This window comes from Anomaloglossus baeobatrachus, chromosome 5 (genome assembly GCF_048569485.1).
Source record: "Anomaloglossus baeobatrachus isolate aAnoBae1 chromosome 5, aAnoBae1.hap1, whole genome shotgun sequence".
NCBI classification, from domain to species: domain Eukaryota; kingdom Metazoa; phylum Chordata; class Amphibia; order Anura; family Aromobatidae; genus Anomaloglossus; species Anomaloglossus baeobatrachus.
Genome location: NC_134357.1, coordinates 168,468,660 through 168,492,763, shown reverse-complemented (window position 1 = coordinate 168,492,763; position 24,104 = coordinate 168,468,660). Strand labels below are relative to the sequence as shown.

General features: G+C 41.8%; 1 protein-coding gene across 1 annotated transcript in view; it reads right to left on the bottom strand.

The window, feature by feature from the left end:
* The window catches only part of OGDHL (oxoglutarate dehydrogenase L), a 148,945-nt gene that overhangs the window by 49,898 nt on the left and 74,943 nt on the right, over positions 1-24,104 (bottom strand). Inside the window, exons 6-15 of the mRNA XM_075349014.1 lie at positions 23,852-24,006; positions 23,297-23,443; positions 22,427-22,517; positions 22,119-22,298; positions 21,772-21,900; positions 21,505-21,684; positions 21,231-21,383; positions 18,614-18,716; positions 18,401-18,529; positions 7,180-7,330 (exon numbers count right to left, since the gene is read on the bottom strand). Of these exons, the coding sequence (XP_075205129.1) occupies positions 7,180-7,330; positions 18,401-18,529; positions 18,614-18,716; positions 21,231-21,383; positions 21,505-21,684; positions 21,772-21,900; positions 22,119-22,298; positions 22,427-22,517; positions 23,297-23,443; positions 23,852-24,006 (1,418 nt within the window). The remainder of the gene's footprint in view (positions 1-7,179; positions 7,331-18,400; positions 18,530-18,613; positions 18,717-21,230; positions 21,384-21,504; positions 21,685-21,771; positions 21,901-22,118; positions 22,299-22,426; positions 22,518-23,296; positions 23,444-23,851; positions 24,007-24,104) is intronic.

Sequence of the window (24,104 nt, the reverse complement as noted above, 5' to 3'; positions counted from 1 at the left end):
CAATGCATTTGGATTGAAAGAGGGCATTCCCCTCCAAGTCAGATTCTGGCAAGTAAGCATATCACATAATCACGGCCACGTGACCACCGTTCACAACTCTAAAACTGGTAATTCCTCACAGCACAAAGTGCCTACGAACTGAGAATTCATTAGTCTGCAGTCTCAGAGTGAATGCAAACCTATGATTTTAGACTGGACAACCTCTTTAAATGTCAGTCAATAGTGTTCTGCAATGTTAATTAAGCACTCCCATTAAACTTTTTATTGGGTAAACCTGTGAAAATATGTATGTAATGTAGTGTAGGTGCATCAATACACTCACGGTTCGCGGTCTTCCCGTTTACAGAGCTGCTACAGTTCTCTTCTGAGTCCCGTAACTTCTGTTTCAGCCTGCCAACTCACTCTATGCTGTGTGTGTGAGGTGGAAGTCTGTTTTGTAATGTAAGTCTATGAAACCTTATTCTGATGCTCTACAGCCTTACATTGTAAAAGCCAATTCTGGGTTAAATAAAGCATAGAGTGAATCGGAAGGGTGGAATAGAAGTCACATGACTTAGAAGAGGACTGGAGCGGCGCTGGAAACCATGGGAGACTGATCAGTGAGTATATTAATAAATTAAATTTCAGTGAGTATATTAACAAACTAATTTTTTTTTAGGCACCACTCCAGTATTCTTTAAATCTAAGTCCCCTGCCCCCAGTCTCAAAAGCAACTTCCTGCGGATTCAACTTATATCACTACAGCTTGGGTCAGTCTACAGCGTTTTGTGACTTGCTGGAAGCTCCAGGGTTTCATGGAGCACGGTAGAGGTCACTCTTCAATACACCAGTATGAGAGCCTTGTTCTGGCTTTCAAAGATTTGTATTGAGCACTTGTGGTGTAACTTCTGGCCACTCAGACGTTACAGGCACAAGATGCCACCATGGGACCGGGGTGACACAGAAAAAAGGTGAAGCAGCTGGAGGGTGAGTGTAAGACCGGGGGCAGGGGACTTACATTTAAAGCCCCACTCCAGTGGTGAAAATAAAAATAAAACGATGGAGCGTGATCTGGCACCGACTATGAAGAGGCACACTTCAAGAGGCGAATTGGGTAGAAAATCTTCAAAACTGTGCTACTGATTAAAGGCTTTCTCTCATTCTGCAGATAACCAAGGTACAGCAAGGACAGTAATGAAAAAGTATTTTCTTATTGATTTTTACTAGTATGTTTTTATTACTTCGAATTTACTTTTTACTATTAAAACTTGACATTTCAGAATTGTACAAACTATATTTTGGCAACAATATAGTATCACTTCTGATGTATTATTTATGAAGAATTACACTGTTTGCAAACATTTCCATGACCTTTAATTCCTGTTTGCAAAATAAATCTCAATATTGTATTTTGTGACATGTACAGTGTGCGTCAGACGCTTGGTCTGCACGATTACTAATAAATCTAGTGAATGAAATAAACCGTAGCCCTATTACAGGAGAAGCTGTAGTCCTATATTACAACCATATTGCATGGCCTTTTAAAGTGCCTGGTGGGGATATATTGGAGCGGTGGAGATTTCCACTCCACCTCCTTTCTGCAGATCTTGGAGGGTTCATTAATCAGCATTAGAATGGGAGGCAGAGGCACATTATGAAAACAGAGATGACTGAAGCAATTACTGTAATCCATTAACTCCCTGAGTAATGAGTGAGGCTAACTGACTGAATCACACCAATATGTTCAGCTCCGCACGCGCCCAGCAAAATGGACTATTACACTGATAATACCTATTATGTGTATTACTTGCTAGCTAGCTGCCAGTGTCAAACACAGTGAAAGCGATGCCCCCTCCTCTGCCATAATGTGTATCAGGGACAAATTGCCCTCTTAAACACTTGTGAATTACCAGCATAAGTAAAGACAGGTGGGTTGCTACAGGGTTAAGTACATTTCACTTAGAGCTGTACAAATCGGGCTCATCGGAGATAAACAAATGGATTTGTAATTCAGAATATCAATGTAACCAGCGCTGACTCCACTCCATCGTGTACTGAGGAACGCTCCAAACCCCCCAGCGTGAGTACAGAGAATATCACGGGGGACCCGTATGACTGGGCAGAAAGCATGAGCGAATAATGTCCTCCAAATTTACTGATATCATTCTACAGTCTTCCGAAGAATCAGCAGCAAGGGCAAGTTATTTCCAAGCAACATGTTCTCCAGCCAATTAGTTTATGATGGCTTAGTGCATGAAGATGAATGTTCCTGGGCAGCTAATAAAAGCAGTGTGTGCAGATATACACCGCCGCCAAAATCTTGTGCAAAACCTTCCCAGAAGTGTGAAAGCTGTTTAGCTGCAAAGGGAAAACTGACTCCATATTAATGCATGTGGATGTAGAATGGGAGCTCATAAAAGCTCCTGGAGGTGAAATGTGCGGATGTCCCAATACTTATGTCCTTATAGTGTGCAGAATATGGAGCTGCTCCTCTCCGAAGCTATTACAATTTCCATTCTTCTAGGTACAGTGGTGTCCAAACTATTGACCAGAACTGTACATACATAAATACATACATACATACACATTTATTCTATGCTAGCTGTACTAGCCGGCGTTGCCTGGGATAGTAACTATCTCCCTGTCGCCGTCGCTCTGTGCGAGTCTCCGTCGCTCTGTGCGAGTCTCCGTCGCTCTGTGCGAGTCTCCGTCGCTCAGTGCGAGTCTCCGTCGCTCTGTGCGAGTCTCCGTCGCTCTGTGCGAGTCTCCGTCGCTCTGTGCGAGTCTCCGTCGCTCTGTGCGAGTCTCCGTCGCTCTGTGCGAGTCTCCGTCTCTCTGTGCGAGTCTCCGTCTCTCTGTGCGAGTCTCCGTCTCTACAAAGATCATATTAAGTCACACATAAGCTGTCATATACTAAGAATGTTCTTTGTTGCCTATAGCAATCAGAGCTCCTATTAATGACTTGTAGCTCCCAGCTCCATTGACTTTATTGTAAGCAGGTTTGTTGGCGAATAATTGTAAAGTGCGGGTTTAAATTTTCCCTTCAAAACATAGTCTGACATTCCCGGAGTCAAATGAGGTGTCTGTGCAATTTTTCTGATTGTAAATGCAACGATGCAGATTCCTTTGGAGGGAGGACATACACACACACACAGCTTTATATATTAGTTGTAAATTAACAACTCCCACCCTTCTTAATAAAAATAATAATAATAATATGGCAATTAAGTTCATGAGATTGCCCTTTTTACAGGAGTTAAACTAATGTAGCTATGGCCTTGGCTGGAAATAGGGCTGGGCAATCAGTTTGATTAATTCGCTTTCTGTCTTCTTCACTATTTTTATCAGAATCAAAAATTTGATTTTAGCTCCATCCCTGAAGGTGGAGTTACTATTGGTGACCAGTGTGACCTGCAGCAGCATGTGGAGAACACCATCCGATGCGACAGTGCTGCAGAGAATGACAGAACTCAGGAGGAAGCTTCTCCACCTTTGGAGGGTTCTGTACGGTCTGGTATACAGTCGCTCTGACGAGGCTGTGTGTGACTTGCCACAGATTGAAACCTCGCAGAGATCAGGTCGCATTGTCTGTGCAAGGTCATCAGCTGCAGTACAGGTTTGAGATTTGCCAACTTGACTCCTACTTTTCAGAATAGTTTATCAAAAAAAAAATCACAGACAGCCAATTTTTATGGACACATTGGAAAACCATAATAAATCATTATGATTATAAATGATCCATGTCTGCAGCCCATAATTCTGATCTGAAGACATTAGCTGCTCTAACTCTAAACTGTAAAGTTATGATAATTACAGTCAAAATAATCTGTACACATTTTTACAGCTTAAAAAAAAAAAAAAAGACAGGTCAAAAAAGTGCACTATTTACAGACTGTTGTGGAATTTCTGGATGGTTGACAACCCAGCTGCAAGTCACCCGATGTGTATGAAAATCAAGTCTGCTGCCATAAATCACACTGCGCCTTGGCACAGCAACCGCAGACTACGCTGTACAGACTCATCCACAGGACTGATCAGGATCCTGAACCTGGATACATCACTTATATACAGGATAATGTGATTGCTACATATTAGGAGTATCCGGTATTGGACCACTCATATATAATCCTGTACTTAATATCGGATATCCTGTGAATGTATGTACCTGGTGTATATTCTACAAAGAGTGCAGAACATTGCATATACCAGTCACATATCATCCTGTATAGTATGTGGTATCTGTAGTGATTATATCATATTCCAGTCACATATCATACTACATGTAATATACTGTGAGCAAAGACATCAGATGATATATACAAGAGAATATGTGACTGGTGCAATATGTGATGGCTACAGCCATAGTATAAATTACACCATCACGTATTATCCTGTGTAGACCATTTGGATGTAGACCAGAGGTCTCAAACACGCGACTCGCAGGCCGCATGCAGCCCCATAGGTTGCCTCTTGTGGCCCGCATACCCTGTGATGATCGCGGCTCGATGCAGGGGGCCAGCGCTGGCAGTGCTTTCCTTCCTTTGAATCATTTGCGGTGCCACAGAGCTCTAAGCACTATACCAGTAGCAAGCAGCAGGCCATAGCGCTTAGAGCTCTGCGGCGCCGCAAATGATTCAAAGGAATTAAAGCCCTGCCAGCGCCGGAACCCTGCATCGAGCCACGATCATAACGGGGTCTGCGGGTCACAAGAGGCTGGAACATGCTCACGATCAAGACCCGCTGTGTCCTGGATGTGGCGGGTCCTGATCTGCGGGGCCGTGAGTCTCCTCCGCAGGACACCGCAGCTGCTTGTACCCACGATCAGTGTTCGGTGCGCTCTCTCTCTGTGTTCTCCCTGCAGAGGACACTTGCTGTGGCTCGGAAAGGCATAGACTATGTTTTGAAGGGAAAATTTAAACCCGCACTTTACAATTATTCGCCAACAAACCTGCTTACAATAAAGTCAATGGAGCGGGGAGCTACAGGTCATTAATAGGAGCTCTGATTGCTATAGGCAACGAAGAACATTCTTAGTATATGACAGCTTATGTGTGAGTTAATATGATCTTGGTAGAGGCGGAGACTCGCACAGACGAAGAAACACACAGGTCAGTGTTTGCTTAGGAAAAAAAAGAGCACAGTGGGCATGGTATTTCTAGAAATCTATTCACTGTGCGTGTACTATATATTGCATCATTTTGGATGCAGCTGAAGCGCGCTGCTTCCAAAATTCTGTTAACACTGATCATGGGCACATACGAGGGCACTGAGAAAATTGAGGACAGGTGAAAATAATCTTTTTTTTGTGGATGTGAAGAGAGGCATAATAGGGGACTAGGATGAGGACATTACTAAAGGATGGGGGACATTACTGCAGGGCACAAGGATGGGGCACATTGCTACAGGGAACAATCATGGACACATTACTACAGGGCACAAGGATGGGGCACATTACTACAGGGCACAATGATGGGGCACATTACTACAGGGCACAATGATGGGGCACATTACTACAAGGCACAAGGATGGGGCACATTACTACAGGGCACAAGGATGGAGCACATTATTACAGGGCACAAGGATGGGGAACATTGCTACAAGATGTTTGCCAAGATTACTATATGATGCTGCAAATTGTAAAACAATATTACCTTCAATAAAGGGATACAAAAAATGCTTTTTATACATAAACGTAAACAAAAAGTGCACATTTGTTATAATAAACAAGCAAAAAATGTTTAATAAAGTGATCCAAAGATGTATAGAAAAAAATATAGTATCACTAAAAGTGTCACTTTGTCTTGCAAAGAATGCGGCCCCTGCAATTTTTTTTTTCTATATGTAGCCCTTATACCCAGCTGAGTTTGAGACCCCTAATGTAAATATAGTATATTATACACCACTATATTATATTATACACTAAAGTTCAGCCCACAGGCCACACCTGGCCCTCTCGCTTTGCCAATCCAGCCAGCGGACAGACAGCCGAAGGGCTTAAAACACTGGCCTATGGGCCACACCAAAAACCTCTGCATTTGTTGGAAGTAATGAAGTATAGATATACAGTATTAGACTAGGTTCACATATGTACTGTGCCCAAACTTTTCACCTTTCACACAGCTGCTACTTAAACCCCCACTCCCAACTTTTTTTTTTTCTTTCACAGATGGAGTGGCACTTTAAAGGGAACTTGTCACCTAGAATATGTGTTCTGACCTATCAGCAGAAGCATGTGTGCCCTAATTACACCTCCCTACCCATCCTTGTGTTGTAAAATTGTATAATATGAAAGTAATAAACATTTTATGTTTTCCCCTGTGGGCGTGATACCATGGAGTCACATGAGCGACGTTCCAGTCGCTCATTCTATCCTGCGCGCGTTTATACTTACCATTGTGGCAGACTTCCCTTCCGGGTTCTCCTTGTCAGTTTCAGACGGCCACTGCGCATGCGCTGTGCGAGTCTGAAGCCGGCGAGTGAACACCCGGAAAAGAAGCCTGCCACAATGCGCGCAGGATAGAATGAGCGACGGGGACGTCGTTCATGTGACTCCATGGTATCACACCCACATGGGCGTGATACCACGGGAAGTATGCAGACGTCCATAGGGCAAGGCGCCGCCCATGTGGCCAGCAGCTCTCTAATTTACATAGGAAATATGAAGGTAATAAAACGTTTTTTAATTACTTTCATATTATGCAAATTTACAACACAAGGATGGATAGGGAGGTGTAATTAGGGCACACATGCGTCTGCTGATAGGTCAGAACGCATATTCTAGGTGACCGGTTCCCTTTAAATCGATGCCCCCTATCCCTGGTCTTACACTCACACTTCAATGTCTTCACCTTTTTTTAAGTCTTGCTCTGGTCCCATGGTGCCATCTTGTGACGGTAAGGTCTGACTGGCCGGAAGTGATAAGTTATGTCACAAGCTCTTAATACAAGCCTATGAGAGCCAGATCGAAGCCAGAATGAGGCTCTCATACAATTGTCTTGAAGAGTGACCTCCGAAGCGCTCCATGAAACACTGAGCAGCATGCAGGTCACAAACTGCCGGAGACAGACAGGAGTGACATGGATAACAGATTAAGACAGCGAAGGTGGTGCAATAAAAAAAAAGAAAGAAAAAACACTGGAGTGGTTCTTTAAAAATGTAACATTTTACAAGCACATAGATGTAAAAAAAAAAAAAAAGTACCTAAATGTTCCCCTCTCCACGTCTTGGCCGCTAAGACGGACATGAATTCCTTCTTTTAGTAATGAACCAAATGCCATATATTCAGCCAACGCCCAATCTACTAGACAATTCTTTGTCATTTCCAATCTGCCCTTCAAGATCCTGGAGAGTCCTAAAACACAAGAATGAGTTAGTTTCTACTGAATATATCTATATCTATCTATCTATCTATCTATCTATCTTTGCCTTATTCTGTCTGTCTTGCTCCAAAATGACGTCATTACAGTGACAACCGTCGCATTGGCCGCTCTGCCCGGCCCCGCTCCTCGCACACATTGGCCGCTCGGCTCCGCCCCCGCACACAGTCCACTCGGCCCCGCCCCCCGCGCACACAGCCATCTCGGCCCCGCCCCCCGCGCACACAGCCATCTCGGCCCCGCCCACTGCACACACAACCCGCTCGGCCCCGTACCCCCGCACACATTGGGCACCTATACACCTCCTCCCCAGGACTACTCCACCTATTATCCTCCTCTCCCCCCAGGACTACTACTCCTATTCTACTGCTCTCCCCCCAGGACTACTCCTCCTATTATCCTCCTCTCCCCCCAGGACTACTACTCCTATTCTACTCCTCTCCCCCCAGGACTACTCCTCCTATTATACTCCTCTCCCCCCAGGACTACTCCTCCTATTATACTCCTCTCCCCCCAGGACTACTCCTATTATTATACTCCTCTCCCCCCCCCAGGGCTACTCCTCCTATTATCCTCCTCTCCCCCCAAGACGACTCCTCCTATTCTACTGCTCTCCCCCCAGGACTACTACTCCTATTATCCTCCTCTCCCCCCAGGACTACTCCTCCTATTCTACTGCTCTCCCCCCAGGACTACTCCTCCTATTATCCTCCTCTCCCCCCAGGACTACTCCTCCTATTCTACTCCTCTCCCCCCAGGACTACTCCTCCTATTATACTCCTCTCCCCCCAGGACTACTCCTCCTATTATACTCCTCTCCCCCCAGGACTACTCCTATTATTATACTCCTCCTATTATAGTCCTCCTATTATACTCCTCTCTGAGGGGTATGCAGCATAGGGGGATGGCGCACGATGGGGAGGGTGCGTAGCATAGGGGGATGGCGCACGATGGGGGGGGTGCGTAGCATAGGGGGATGAAGCACGATGAGTGTGCACACCTCCCCCAAAAACACACACACCGCACAACACAGCACACACACACTGGGAACCACAAACACCGCCCTACACAGACACACACACACACAGACAACGCCGCACACACACAACACCCAACATACAAACACCGTGGCACACACAAATATACGCACACACCGCGCAACACACACACACACTGCACAAAACATACCTCCCCCTACACACATACAACGCTGCAGACACACAGCGCTCCACAAACAACGCAACACACACAACGCAACACACAAACAACACCGCTCTCACACACACCCACACCCAGACCATTTACAGCGCCCTACACAAACACTTGGCAACTACCCACAACAACATCTATCTATCTCTCTCTATATTATATATATATATATATATATCTCAAAAATCATACATTAACTACACAATAAATTCTGGAATACCCGATGCGTTAGAATCGGGCCACCTTCTAGTATATATATATATCATCATTGTCCATTGTAGTAAATAAAAATATTAACATTCTGGACTTTGTAGAGTCATACGAGATTACAACATAGATCCAAGGGCAGCTACAAACGACACTTGTATAAGTATGCATGTATGTACAGGATGTATGTATGTGGTCCTAGTGGTCCTGTAATAAATCTATATTACTAGATCATTCACGGGTCCAGGATATACTCACAGAAATATAAAAAAAATTATAAATTATTATTAAATTAACTTAAAATTAAAAAGGTAAAATAATTCTACCCCAAAATTAAAAAAAGAAAAAAAAAAAGGGAATAAGTGTTCAAAAATACAATTATAAAATTCACACCAGGAATAGCCCCATGGACCATGTCATTATCCTACCTCTTTCTACTTAAATGAGAGGAGCTACAGTATATGACGTACCTGTTAATAGTGGTGTCCACAAACCTACGTGGCTATCCTTATGATTTTCTACCCTATTTAGATTTTCTACCCTATTTATTCTTAGGGGAAGCGCGGACCACCATCAAACAGACGACTTCTTTCACAATTTATCCCAAATTAATGGGTATAATACTCCATTAACATAAGGAAAAAACGATATCCAGTGACTGCATGGAAAGGCAGACGTCACAGTTATACGTGGAAAACTGTTAATCAATGAGTAGGATCACCCACTGCATTTATATACAAACAATAGAACTACCAAAGAATAAAATGCAGATTGGATTGAAACTTCTCCCACATAAATGTATATTAATCTGATCAGCTTCTCCTGCTTTATAATATCCTGCAGGTCAGACACCATTTTCAACATGACCATTTTAACTTTCCCCTTCACACACGAGTAGGGCTAAGCAGATCCGAACTGTAAAAATCCGGATCCGCAAGGTTTCAACGCTCTCTGGGTGCCGGACCTGAGCCACAATCCGGATTCGGCAATTAAAATAAAAATAAACAAAAGAAGAAATAAGTGAGCGTTTCATACTTACCGAGACTCGGTGTCATGGCGGCACACTGCTTCCGGGTCGCGCATTCACTTCCTGTACTGTGCATCACATACACACAGCTACATGTGCTTGTTTACATTCATTTACAGGTTTGTGATGCAGGTATCTGAGACGCCTGTGCCATCACAAACCTAGGGTTTAGCAGCAGCTGTGCGCTGCTATTAACCCCTTATTACCCCAATTGGCACCGAATCAGGCCAACGAGAAGGGCCGGTATCGCATCGGAATTATCACATCTAATAAATGTGGCAATACCGGGCGGCTGCAGGCTGGAATATACCAGCCCCCAGCCGGCGTTATCATGGCTGGGGATTAAAATTAGGGGGGACCGCACGCCTGTGATTGGTTGCACTCAGCTGACACGCTGCCACTCAGGGTGAGGGCGCGTCTAACTGCAACCAATTACACACGCCGGTGGGCAGGAAAAACAAAAAATATTGAATTGTTGGCTCCGGAAGGGAAAAAAAGTGTGACCCGGAAGCAGTGTGCCTCCATGACACCGCCTCACTCCTAACCCTGTATCCCTTCCACAAACGTTTTTAATCTCCGGATTCCGGTCCCCATTGATTTATTTGGGCACCGTATTCCGGAGAAGATCAGACTCGTTAAAACCTGGCTGTGATCCGCCGGTTCCCGGTTTTTGGCGTGTTCGATCAACTCTACACACGAGGCTTTTATCCTAATCAGAGATTAAAAGTGGTAGTTAAAATAGGCCCATGTTTTATAAACTAATACACTGCTGTTGGTCTATTGGACCCAAACGTTTTTGGGTAGGCATGCTTTTCCCTCTATGGTTACATGCATATCCAATGAAAGATTGTGATTAAGAATAAAAAAGGGAAGTGCCCTTATTTTCTGGATAAAAGATGCAAGACTATGTGGAGGAAGCAAAGTTGGACCACAAATTGAAATTACTGACTACTTCATTTATAATAAACCTCAAACGTGGTGTGTAACGCCACCGAGATAGGCATATAAATTACACCTCATCACTAGGAAAAGGCCACAGCTGTTAAAAGGTTCATAAACCTTACACCGTTTATAATTAACAGCAAAAGGGAACCTTCCATTTAATAAACATGTATCGTGATTTCCAGTCTATTACTCAGAAACCTCAGGACATCCCTGATAAAAGGGGACAGCAGATTTGTATTGCATAAATTTTAATGTATTTACAACAATTGAATCATAATTCACTTTTCAGATCTACATATGTAATAATATATTTTCCTACCAAACACTTATCCCATGCGAAGCGCATAGAATAATATCTTTATAGAAAATCTGCAGAATTTACAGTACCAGTCCCATGTTTATAATAAGGAGTAAAGAGCCATGTGAGGCAAATCAGAATAAGTGCTACAAGTCCCCCTGTAAGTCTGGTGACAGCTTTCCTTCCACTTGGCATTCTCTCAGGAAGCCTCATCAGAAGTTTTTAGTGAGCAGATATGCCTGATCAAGAGTTCACTTATATGAGGGGCTGCTGGTAAGTCTTTGGCTTTGTGATCTTTTTTTGTTTCTATGGTAATGAATGTTACATCACATGAAAGCCTTATGTGTCTAATGTATGGTTTTCAAAAATTTGTGTTTATTGCTTATGGCAACAGTGTTCTACGCATGCGGGAAAACAAAATGGCGGCGTCTGATGTGATATTCACAGCAACTGAGAGCAGAGGAGTGATAAAATTCTTGTTTCTGCAAGGAAAGTCCACAAAGGATATTCATGGTGATATGTCGCAGACATTGGGGGATCAATGCTCTTCATATTCCACAGTTAAGAACTGGGTTGCCAAATTTAAAACAGGCCACTTCAGCACCAATGATGAGGAACGTCCTGGACGAACAAGAGTGGTTGTTGTTCCGTAGATTGTCAATGCTGCGCACTATGTCATACTGGAGAACTGACGAATTTCAGCTAAAGCCATAGCAGACATCATGGGGCTTTCCCGTTAACGTGTTTGTGTCATTATCCATGAACATTTGGACATGAGGAAGTGATCTGCAAAGTGGGTCCCCAAATGTTTGACAACAGATCAGAGAAGCATGCAAGTGAAAACTTCCCGGTCCATTCAGCGTTTCAGGACTGATAAGAGCTTCATGGATGGACTGGTCACTATAGATGAGACCTGGATTTATATGTATGACCCTGAAAACAAGGAGCAGTCAAAAGAGTGGAGGTACAGTGGTTCTCCTCATCCAAAGAAGTTCAGGGTGCAAAAATCAGCCACTAATGTGATGGCATTTGTGTTCTGGGATAAGGAGGGCGTGCTGCTAGTGGACTACCTTCAAAAGGGTTCCACCATCAATACAAGGTATTAAATTTAACTTTTGGACTAACTGAAGGCAGCTCTGAAGGCCAAAAGGGGTGGCAAACTGTCCAAAGGGAATTTTGTTCCTGCAAGACAACGCTTTTGCTGCACAAGCGACCACGGCAAAAGTGGCAGAACTAGGCTCCCAGCTGGTTGACTACTAAACTTATTCACCAGATCTAGCTCCCTCCAGCTATCATCTGTTTCCAAACCTGAAGAAACACCTCAAGGGTACTAAATTTCACACCATTTCTAATGCCATGGCTGCTTCGGATGCCTGGTTTGAGGCACAACCGGAATCCTTCTTTTTACTAGGCTTACAGAACTTGGAATACAGATGTACTATGTGTGTTTGCATCAGTGGAGAGTATGTGGAATAAAGTTTCATCATCCTCTCTCGTTTCTTTCTGGGTAAAGCCAAAGACTTAGCAGCCCCTCCTAGAATCACCTTACTTCAAAAAGTGTTTGCAACCATGGCTTGTGTTTTCCAGAGGAGACGTTGCTACACAGATACATGCACTGCTGAGACTTATAACAGAACTGTTTTAAGTCAGAATATGGCAAGAATCACTCAACTGAGTTAAGAGATCTCATAATCAATTACTGGCATGAAAGTCGGTCAATCCAGAAGAATACGTTCTCTAACTATTCCAGTTGGAGTGATATTATTAAAATATATATTCTTTATTATTTCCTTAGAAGAATATAAAGTGAGAAGTATTACACTGCCAATTTTGCAAGTTTAGCACCTACAAAGAAATAAGAGGTCTGCAATTTTTATTGTGGGTACATGTCAACTGTGACAGACAGAATAAAAAAAAATAATAATCCAGAAAACCACATTGTATGATTTTTAAGTAGTTAATTTGCTTTTTATTGCATAAAATAAGTATTTCATGCAATAGAAAAACAGATCTAAATATTTGGTACAGAAACTTTTATTTAAAATTACAGAGGTCAGACATTTACTGTAGTTCTTGACCAAGTTTGCACACACTGCAGAGGGGATTTTGGCCCACTCCGCTATACAGATGTCCTTCAGATCTTTCAGGTTTCGGGGCTGTCCTTGGGCAACGTTGAGTCTCAGCTCCCTCCAAACATTTTCTATTTGGTTCAGGTCTGGAGACTGGCTACGGCACTTCAGGACCTGGAAATGATTCTTACGGAGCCACTCCTTAGTTGTCCTGGCTGTGTTTTTTTGGGTCATTACCATGCTGGAAAAATCCACCACGACCCATCTCAATGCTCTTACTGAGGGAAGGAGGTTGTTGGCCAAAATCTCAAGATACATGACATCCTACATCCGCTCTTCAATACGGTGCAGTCGTCTTGGGACATAACCTTCTCTCATGCCTCCTCTGGATCATCCAGATGGTCACTGGCAAACTTCAAACATACCTGGAGAGGTCCTGGATTGAGCAGGGGAACCTTGCATGCCTTGCAGGATTTTAATCAAATGATGGCATAGTGTGTTACTAACTGTAATCTTTGATACTGTAGTCCCAGCTCTATTCAGGTCATTGACCAGGTCTTCCCATGTAGTTCTGGGCTGATTCCTGACCTGTTTCAGAATCATCCTTACTCCACAAGGCGACATCTTGAATGGAACCTCAGACTGCATGAGGTTGACAGTCAATTTCTGTTTCTTCCATCTTCTAATAATTGTGCCAACAGTTGTTGCCTTATGAGCAAGCTGCTTGCCTATTGTCATGTAGCTCAGACACAGCCTTGTGCAGGTCTACAATTTTGTCCATAGTGTACTTAAACAGCTCTTTGGTCTTTGCCATGGTGGAGAGGCTGGAGTGTGATTGATTGAGCATGTGGACAACTATTTTTTTATACATGTAACGGGTTTCAAACCCTATTCTTAAAGAATAAATAACAGGTCTGTGAAAGCCAGAATTCTTGCTGGTTGTTAGGTGATCAAATACTTATTTCATCCAATAAAATGCAAATTAGTTATTTAAAAATCACACAATGTGATTTCCTGGATTTTTTTTATTGTCTGTCTGTCTCAGTTGAAGTGTAGCTACAATAAAAATTACAGACCTCTCCATTTTTTGTAGGTGGGAGAACTTGCAAAATCGGCAGTGTATGAAATACTTCTTTTCCTCACTGTACATATATCTGAAACAACTATTACAAAATATATAAAATCTCACAGGGTGAGATTTATAATGAATTAGTCAGCCTAGCATAGTTAGTATTCAATCATAATCTATTCAGATTTATTAGTGTTAGTCCACTTGTATTACTTAGCATTGATTAATGTGTAATCCTTCCTGAACTAGAGTATTCGTAATTATTTCATAGTAAATATTGGTATTTAATCAACATAACAGTCCACTAATGAGAATTAGGACTAATTATTTTATAAGCTCTCTTCCAATAAAATATTTATAACCAACTACTTGATAACTACCTGGTACATATTGATATCTAGTGACCAGTAGAAAATAGTTATTAATTTCACTTCATAAATGGTGGAAAATTAACTTATTGAAAGCTCTAAATATTATCCTGACACTATTTTGTAAGGACCTAGCGACTGAGACTGACTAATAACCTGGAGAATAATCCCTACGCATGTTTTCAATCACTGATCACTGCTTGGAGTCATCATGGGTTGGCAGTATGTAACTAAAGTGAATAAGATACATCTTATCTTAAGGATAATGTATCAGCATAATTGCTGGCTGAGTTTGGCGGCCAAACCTATATCCTTATAAAGGCAGGGGATTCCCTCCTCATTTACCTCCGGAAATGCTCATGGCGAATCATGGACCGATGGTACAAGCACATAACCTAGTACCAGTAGAAAGAAAGGGAGCAAAAGAGGCTCGCCTGTATCGTCCAATGAGAGAGCAAAAAGGATCATTTGCGTCACGGCCACACTTCTCACAAGGATTCGCCAAACGGTCTCTATTCAATCAGTGACATTGCGTGATTCTGTTACTATGTGTTAAAAGAAAAAGGTTTTGGTACTGTGTTAGCCAGTTGAAAAATGATTGATTGCTCTCAGTGAGAGAAACAAAATTAAAATTTTGTAGTGGTGATACCTTTTAATGGCTAACTAAAATAAAATATAGCAGAGCAGAGGGATGGCACTGTTTGTGCATATATTTGTGTGTCTTCAGATATTTTGTTATACCATGCCTGAGGAAGAGACCTGAGATGTCTCGAAAGCTTGCTTTATAACATCATCATATATTTTATTTTAGTTAGCCATCAAAAGGTATCACAACTCCAAAATTTTAATTTTGTTTCTCTCACTGAGAGCAATCAATATCTGTTACTATGGTGACGTCAGCTCAAGCATGTAAAGAGTCAAAATCATACGGGTCACAACCACGCCTATTGTATAAATACGACCAATCCGTCTCTCTATTTAATCAGACAGAGTGTGTAAGGTGAAAGGCATAAGGAACTTATCATTCAATGATCGCACCCCTCACACAGTAGAAAGCATAATGTAGTTCACCCAGAGCAAATCGATAATGCAGATGGATAATACACATGAATAGTGACAGTGATTCTCCAGGTCAGTATGATAACATAGATAACAAACATGTATTTTTCTTTTTATTTAAGTGGTAAAATAAAAAAAAAAATGTGCTTATGTCGCCATTTTCCAAGATTGTAATGCTTTAAATTTTCAGAAGCACAAGGCTGGGATATCTGACCACTGTACAGATTTGGGGGGGCGGGGGGTTACCAAACGCTATGTCTTTGGGAGATGCAGAAAAGGTAAAACGGATGTATTTTACAGGTGTGGTGTCCACCATGATTCATGGTGGGGAAGATTTGCTAATGACAATGTTGGTGATTTATTCCAAATTCAAAGACACACACTCATAACTACCACAGCATTCTGCAGAGACATGCCATCCCATCACTTCTGCACTTGCTCGGACCCCCATTTGTGTTGCAACACAATCAGAGGCCCCAAAAACCTCCAGGTTAGAAGGGTTATGTAACCAAGGAAGATGAAGTGCTGCTTCAGATGTCATGGCCTCTTAATCCACATGAGATGGTTTTAGATTTGTTCGAACCCATTGTGTAGGCACGGCAGGCAACAAGTGTGCAGCCCCCTCTGGGAATGCCTTCAAAAACTGTTGGAAGCCATTCCAAGTGACTACCTAATAAAGCTGCGTGACAGTTTGCCAAGGATCTGTAAAACTGTGCTCACAGTAAAATGTGCATCCTTTGAGGAACCTGAGGTTTAAAACACTCATTCTGGTTTGTTATATACTTGTTTATTTACTCCTTGTGTCCATATAATGTGTTTCAACACTAAGGTCAACAAATCCATAATGTGCACATTCCAATAAAAACTGTTCAAATTGTAACATAATTGTACATATTTTAAAACCTTTTGAAATACTAAGTTTTGACACTAGCCATTGACACGCAAACCATAAGCTGATACTAACAGTCTGAAGGTCATTTGTTAGCTTTGCTGTGTAAAACGAGACAAACGGAGCAGAGCCATATTGTTATTATTAATGAAAAGACGAGCAAGAAAGTCACCCTCGAGTAATGGACAACGGAGACTGCTCAGGTACTACTGACCACAGCGTGGGCTGGGATTGTTAAATACAGACTTATTATATTTGGAGTAAAAACTATATGTTCAGGATGTTTTCTTATTGCAAGCTTTGCCTTTGCAGAATAGATTACCTGGCTATGAGGTACTAGAGGCACAGATATATGAAAGACAGAGAAAGTACAAGTCAAGAAAGAAAAATAAATCGTCTAGATACAATGATACATCAAGTGTCATATATCAAAGGATACATACAGTGTCAAATAAAAAAATAAAAATAAAGGACAACGCAAGAAAAGAGGATCAGGTGGTTGAATGAAAAACTGGACAATTAATAAAACTGGCATGATCCAAAAGTGCAGAAGCTGTTTTTCCGATCAGGCGCAGTGCACCCAGGAAGCAAACACCTGCATTTTGAGGCATGCTTAGGCTGCTTTCACACATCAGTTTTTTGCAATCAGACACAATCCGGCGCTTTGCAGAAAAAACGCATCCGGTTTTTTTTTGCCGCCGGATACGTTTTTTCCTCATAGACTTGCATTAGCGCCGGATTGTGCCGCATGGCCTTGCGTTGCGTCAGTTTTTTTGCCGGATGTGGCATATTTAGCCAATGCGGCGGCCGGATGGAACGTTGCTTGCAGCGTTTTTTGTCTATGGCGAAAAAATGCATCGCGCTGGATCCGGCGCGATTTACAATGCAAGCCTATGGACGCCGGATGCGGTGTCCTGTGGCAAAAAAACGCATCCGGCGGCCAGATGTGGTTTTTTGAACTGCGCATGCTCAGTATCAAACCGGATCCGTCAAAAAATGGACGGACCGCATGGAAAACCGTATGCAACGGATCCGTTTTCTTCGCCGCATCCGTTGCATAGATTTTTGAGCTGGATTGTGCCCGATGCAAAAAAACTGATGTGTGAAAGCAGCCTTACGCTGCCAACATGAGCTGCGTGCATGCCCAAGAATTTCAGGAGCTGTAATTACGCCAACTCCTGAAAATGGAGAAATTTCGAAAAATAAATAATCCACCAAACTTGGTGGAAAAAATTAAAAACTAACATTTTATTGCAAAAAAATGTTTAAAATTGCATACACAAGGTATCAGTTTTGTCAAGTAGTGTGAAAAAGAGGTATATAAAAGGTCTATATGAGACGCGTTTCGGCAGGCTATATAACTAAGAAGAAGGTGCTTGACGAAACGCATCTCATCTACACCTTTATATACCTTTTTTTCACACTACTTTTCGACAAAACTGATACCTAGTGTATGCAATTTTAAAAAATTTTTTAATAAAATGTTAGTTTTTAATCTTTTTCCACCAAGTTTGCTTGATTTTTTTTTTCAAAATTCCTCCTTAGCCATGTGCAGCTGCATCTTGTACTGATCTCTCGTTGAACTACAAGTGGAATAATCACACACCTGGTTTTCTCATCAAGAAGTAAGCTGGATAATTTTTCTTTTCCGACTCCTGGAAATCATGCTATCAGACTCACAGGGCATGATAACATAGAAAGAAGGCTGACTAGCCTGGGGAACTTACACCCCATTGAATAATCACAGGCCTGTATAGTTAAATTTCATTGTGCAATTACAATTCACGTGGATATATTGAATTCCAAAGAACAGCAATGCTGCTCCAATGCTATATTATAGACTCTTACACAAACAAAGTGAATGTCGATAAGACATATAAAGTGCATTTCTTGATGCCAGCTTACCTGCATGGATCTTAAAGTTGTCTACTGGCACAGAGCTGGCTACGTTTCCAATATGAGAAAGCATATCCTCAGGAATCCCAGTGGGGGGACAGGTCATACTTTTAGGTTCACCCTCCAAAGTGAAAAAACCTGTAAGTAACACAGCGAATGTTCAGCACTGTGTTAAGTCAATTATTGCTTATGCCAATATTCAGATTGGAAAATTTCTCCTACCAGGCCATGGAGAGTCCAACCAATGTTTTATGTTAAGTATTTTCTTGTCTTTGGACTGTGTATACGACTCTTCGCAGATCTTGTCATACTTGGCAATCTCCTCCTGGGACATAAACGTATTTTAAAAGAGTATACAAATATACTTTGTTAGATATTCAAGACTCCATACACAATATCTATACAATGACACCAGATGACAAGGATAGCTATTCAAACCATTCACACATATTCAGACTGGTAAAGAAACACAAAATGAACTGAAAAATGGACTTTGACCAGATTAAAGCGTACGGTCCACGTGATAATCAAGCATGGTACAGTCAGCAATTTACAGCTCTACAAGCACTACCACCACTAAATAGGATGTCTACAGGAGGCGTTATGGTAGAAGTATGGGAAGCAGTCAATTAGGAAATGGCCACATGGTCATCACATCTGCTCCCATGTGCAGTTAGCTGAGAGATTATGAATGAATGTTCTTCCTCTTAGAAACTGGGAAGAAAGGCCATAAAAGTGATTGATAGCATATCGTTAGCGTAAGACATCACTTCATGATCAGCCAGAGTCTGACCTCTGGGACCCCCACTACTCCACAGGAAGAAGGGGCTGCAGGTCTTCGGAGTTTTTCCCTCTGTATAGGGGTGATCGGAGTCACCAAATGCACAGAGGCGCTATTGAATATTGTTTTTGAATCAGCACTCCTCCCATTTGGCACATGCGTTTTTAATTAGCACAAGACTGCAAAGAGGGGTTCTGCCTTTTCTGCTCTCAGTTCACACACAGAGCTTGAGGAAGGGGAGCGTACAGCTCCTTCCACAGAGTGCTGGTGCTGTGTGGTGGCCGCTGTTGTGGTGGTTTTGTGCCAGTGGGGTGGCGGGGCCTTGCAGCATGGTGTTGTGAGGCACCAGGTCACCTGCCCTGCTGGTGCATTGCTGCTGTGACTCACTCAGAGGGTCGCCGTGACGTGGCAGTGGGCTTCACACAGTCTGATCAAAATGTTAAACCAACAAACTCATGTTCAGGTATTTCATTTTTGCCTAGTGACTTTAGATCAATGTGTGATTTTGAGATGTGCAATTCATGTCTTTTTCTACAGTTGTTTGCTATTGAATGGAGACAACTGGTTTGTGGTGGGAAACACAGCTTTGTGGCTCCTCCTCAGGGATGTTGGGGTCTTTGACGTGAGATCCCTAGATCCTAGTGATATGACGGCTTATGCTATTAGTATGTCCTCACTAAGATGGGATTTCCTCTCCATCTAATTTTAGACATGCAGGCATTACTGGGCACAACATAATGAGATTTAGACTGCATCACTGATTTCTACCATCAAACACAGGCTAGGCGGTATGTATTAGGGTACACCATTTTAGTCACACGTGCCTCTTATTTCTCCATCCTGGGCTCTGGTAAAAATATATTAGGCGAGTTTCGTATCATATCATATAACCTTTGAAACCTCATAATGGATGATTACAGCTTTATGTACCATAACTGATGGCCACGCTCACTAGATTTATAGAGCAGCCTATAAATCTGCCTCCTGCATGTGACTTCACCGCCAGCTGACGTAACTGTAAATGTACCATCAACCATTACACACAACTACTTGTCTGACAAAGATCTTTGTAGTTAAATATAGCATGAAAGATCAATGGCCAATTCATTTCCAAAATGAACAAAAAAAAAAGATTAATTAAATTAGTTGCAAGGGAACTAGATAATACTTAATGAGATCAAATGCTTGTTTCCCCATTACATTCTGTAACAAGCTTAGTTTTATACATTTGTATGGTCAATGCTACTTTGTAATCATGTAAAAAAAGAAAAAAAAAAAAAAAAGGAAAAAACCTGTTTGAAGCATACCTCCGCATTCACAAACCTTTACAGTGCATGATTATATATGCTTACAACATATTTTTAGGGACCACCAGTATATTCAATAATATTTGGCCCCCTGTCGCTGGTTGAGACGCTTTTTTTCCCCCAGTGTACTCATTGTTTTTGTTTACTATTTTTTTTAATACATTACTAAAATTATATTTTATCATCATTTGGCTGATGATTACTTGTGTGTTTTGAGAGTTTTGTTGATCATTAAGCCTGTTATATACTACCATACTAGGGAAATGTAGTACTGTGCTATTTAATATAAATTACTCATTGATACTTTGATATTTCCCTTTGCTGGCTGCTCCCTGAAGAATGTGCGCTTCTGATGCTGCTCCTCTGTCAGTTGAGTCAGGTCTAGGAAGTGTTTCTTCAGACTGTAGTCTGTTCCGACATGCGAGTAGGACGGGCTACAGTTACAATTACATGACCGGGACTATGTTAGCACACTCTTGGAGAACTCCTTTAATATATTGGCTCTCTACATTCGGAGGATTGACAACTTCGAATTGTTGTGGGTTTAATCATTGTGGTCCAGCAAATCGCTAGAGAAAAGTGGATGTGATTCCAGGAAAGCTCTGTGCACCACTCTGTGTTCAGTTGTTGCCCTCAGCTTTTAAACAGGGAAGAAAAGAGTAAGGGTGGATAAGCCTAAAGGAGAGTGAATACGGATATTAATTGCTTATAGTTGGGTATTTTCTTTACACTACAATATAGTGTCCTGCACCTCAAACTCCTGAAGAGAAACGATGCCCTCAGAAATCAACCTGTCAGCATATTTCTTCAAAACTGGAACCTGCTTGTGGATCTGCTTGTACATGAGCGGTTGAGTGAACATGGGCTCATCCATTTCATTGTGTCCGCTACGACGGTAGCATACCTATAAAGAATAGGGGTCAGATATAAGGTTAGAATGAGAGGTATGTAGCACACTGCTGATAAATCCATTGGAAGAAGTTAGCAACGGTGATTATTATAAAGACATCAGCAAAAAAACTTACCAAATCCACCACTACATCTTTATTAAAGGTGTTCCTCCACTCTGCTGCTACACTGCACACATACATTACAGCTTCAGGATCATCTGCATTCACATGGAATATGGGAGCATTAACAACCCGAGCCACATCAGTAGGGTATGGAGAAGAGCGAGCCATCCGAGGGTCAGTGGTGAATCCAATCTAGAATGGTCACAGTCACAAAATGTAAATGGAATATATATTTCATATTTAGAAGTTGTATACAGGGTGGATACTAAGAAACATTACCTGGTTATTCACTACTACATGAATGGTTCCATTAGTGGTGTAAGAAGGAAGATCACTAAGGTGGAAGGTTTCATACACGACACCCTGTCCTGCAAATGCTGCATCCCCATGAACGAGGATAGACATTACCTAAAAAAAAGTAAAAAAAATTATATCATAAATTAATATGTATGTGTGTGATAGTATTATGTCACAAAACGTCAGCACTACAGACAGGACATAGTGAAAAAACTGTGATATTATTCACTCATGTATGTGTGACTTTTTGGATCTTTGGATCTTTGTGAGCCTTTCCCAAGCCATATTTACACATACACTTTGGTTAACTTCTATACCCGAGAACTCACCTTTTTACCTTCGTTGTCACCCCTATAGAACTGCTCTGCTTTGGTCTTTCCCTGTACAACAGGATCTGCTGCCTCGAGATGAGAAGGATTTGCAACCAAAGATAAGGTAATTTTCTTGTTTGTGGCTCGGTTAATACGCTCGTGGTACATACCCAAATGATATTTTACATCCCCAGAACCCTAGGAAAAGAACACTTTTGTAAATGCTACAAAATTTATAACATATCATTAAAAATACACACATAAAATGCACATCAAATATTTATCATTAAAAATATAGAAAGAAAAAAAAAAAATCCGACCATTACCTCATCTGAAGCCTCCAGCTTAGGGTCAAACTGGCAAAAGATCTGTTCTAAATCTTTCCGGATTACGTTTGCCAAGACATTTAGTCTGCCTCTGTGGGAGAAAACAAATCACAGAATCAATAGAGAAGGAAATGATGAATAAATGTATGATCCCTGCGATCCCCACTGATCACTACAAATGAAATCTCAAGCCCTTGTTCCTCGTTAAATGACCTCTGCGTTCCACTCCCTCAGTCAGCCCAGAGACTTCATAAGGAGCAGCATTGTCCATACGCCACAGAGCGGAGGTCATATTCCTCCTTACCGTGGTCATGTATTCAGGTGCACAGGGAACTCTGCACCCTTGGTTTATCGGCTTATGTACCCCCACATTTGTCCCCTATTTTGATTACTGGTACTAGGGAAAGTCCTAGAGGTTTTTAGTACTTAATAGAAAACATTTAAAAGGTTTTTATTTTTTTACCCCATTTTATAAAGTTATGGCATCTCACCAAAATATGCCGTCACATTTTGATCCTGAGAAAGAAGAGGATGAAGCCCAGAGTTACCCGCTGCATCAGTCTCTCTTCTGGTCACCCACCCGCATTGCAGGGAACTGCTGGACAGCTCCATTTAAATGGCATAATGCAGGAGAGGGCTTCCAGAAGAAGAGAACCCAATCTACACTCTGGCCAAGAGGTGATCAAAATAGAGGACTCCTTAATTGAGAACTCCTCAACAGTGTGTATAAAAAGTGGGATTTTTTCCTAAACTGGACAACCCCTTAATTTCTAGGCAAAACAATAATAATTATAATCTGAGTAATACCCGCTATGGTAAATCTCCAATAAATTTCAGATATTTTTAGGTTTCATACAGTCATTTCCATACCTATGAGGCATTCCCAGGATGACGTACTCCAGTCCCATGTCACTGGACTTATCAATGATGGCTTTCAATGCTGGGATCATCACTTCGCAGCCTTCCAAGCCAAACCTCTTCTCTGATGACCACTTGCGAGCTAGAAAGTCTTCAAACCTAAAGAAAATAGGGTGAAACAGTCGGAATAGTCTACATATTAAAAATAGCAATGCATAGAGACACTTCAGGGTGACAAAGGAAGCAGCTTTAAAACCCTATTCATCCCATTTGCTCCCATGCACGATATTATCCATATTATAGGCTTGGACACTTTAGGACATGGCGGTGATTTTTCTTCGCCGCACTGAAGTCTTCTTCTTGTCCCTACCTGGGTGTTCACCTCCAATTCCCATAGCACTGTCAGTAAAATATTAATACACTGTACATGCCTACATAATGTACAGACCAACACCTTATTCAGCAGACAGATTCCTCCCAGGGTAGTCTATAGTTACAGGAAATCCAGTTCTTCTAAAGGCCAACACCTAATGAAAAATATGGATAGACAAAGTATGCAACCAATACCTTGTTGAGCGCACTAGTCTTGCTAAAAGTGTTCTTTTTTCATCATTTGTAAATTTCATGATGCCTGGGGTCTCAAACTTTTGTCTGATCCACTGGCACTGTTCTACATCATTGATGAACATAAACTCCAACCCGATGTGCTGGCAATATGAATGCTGAAAGACACAATCCCAGGCATAGCAAGAAAGTCATAACTATCGGTCACAAGTTGGTTAATAGGCAACTTTATAAATGTACACATATTAATAGAAAA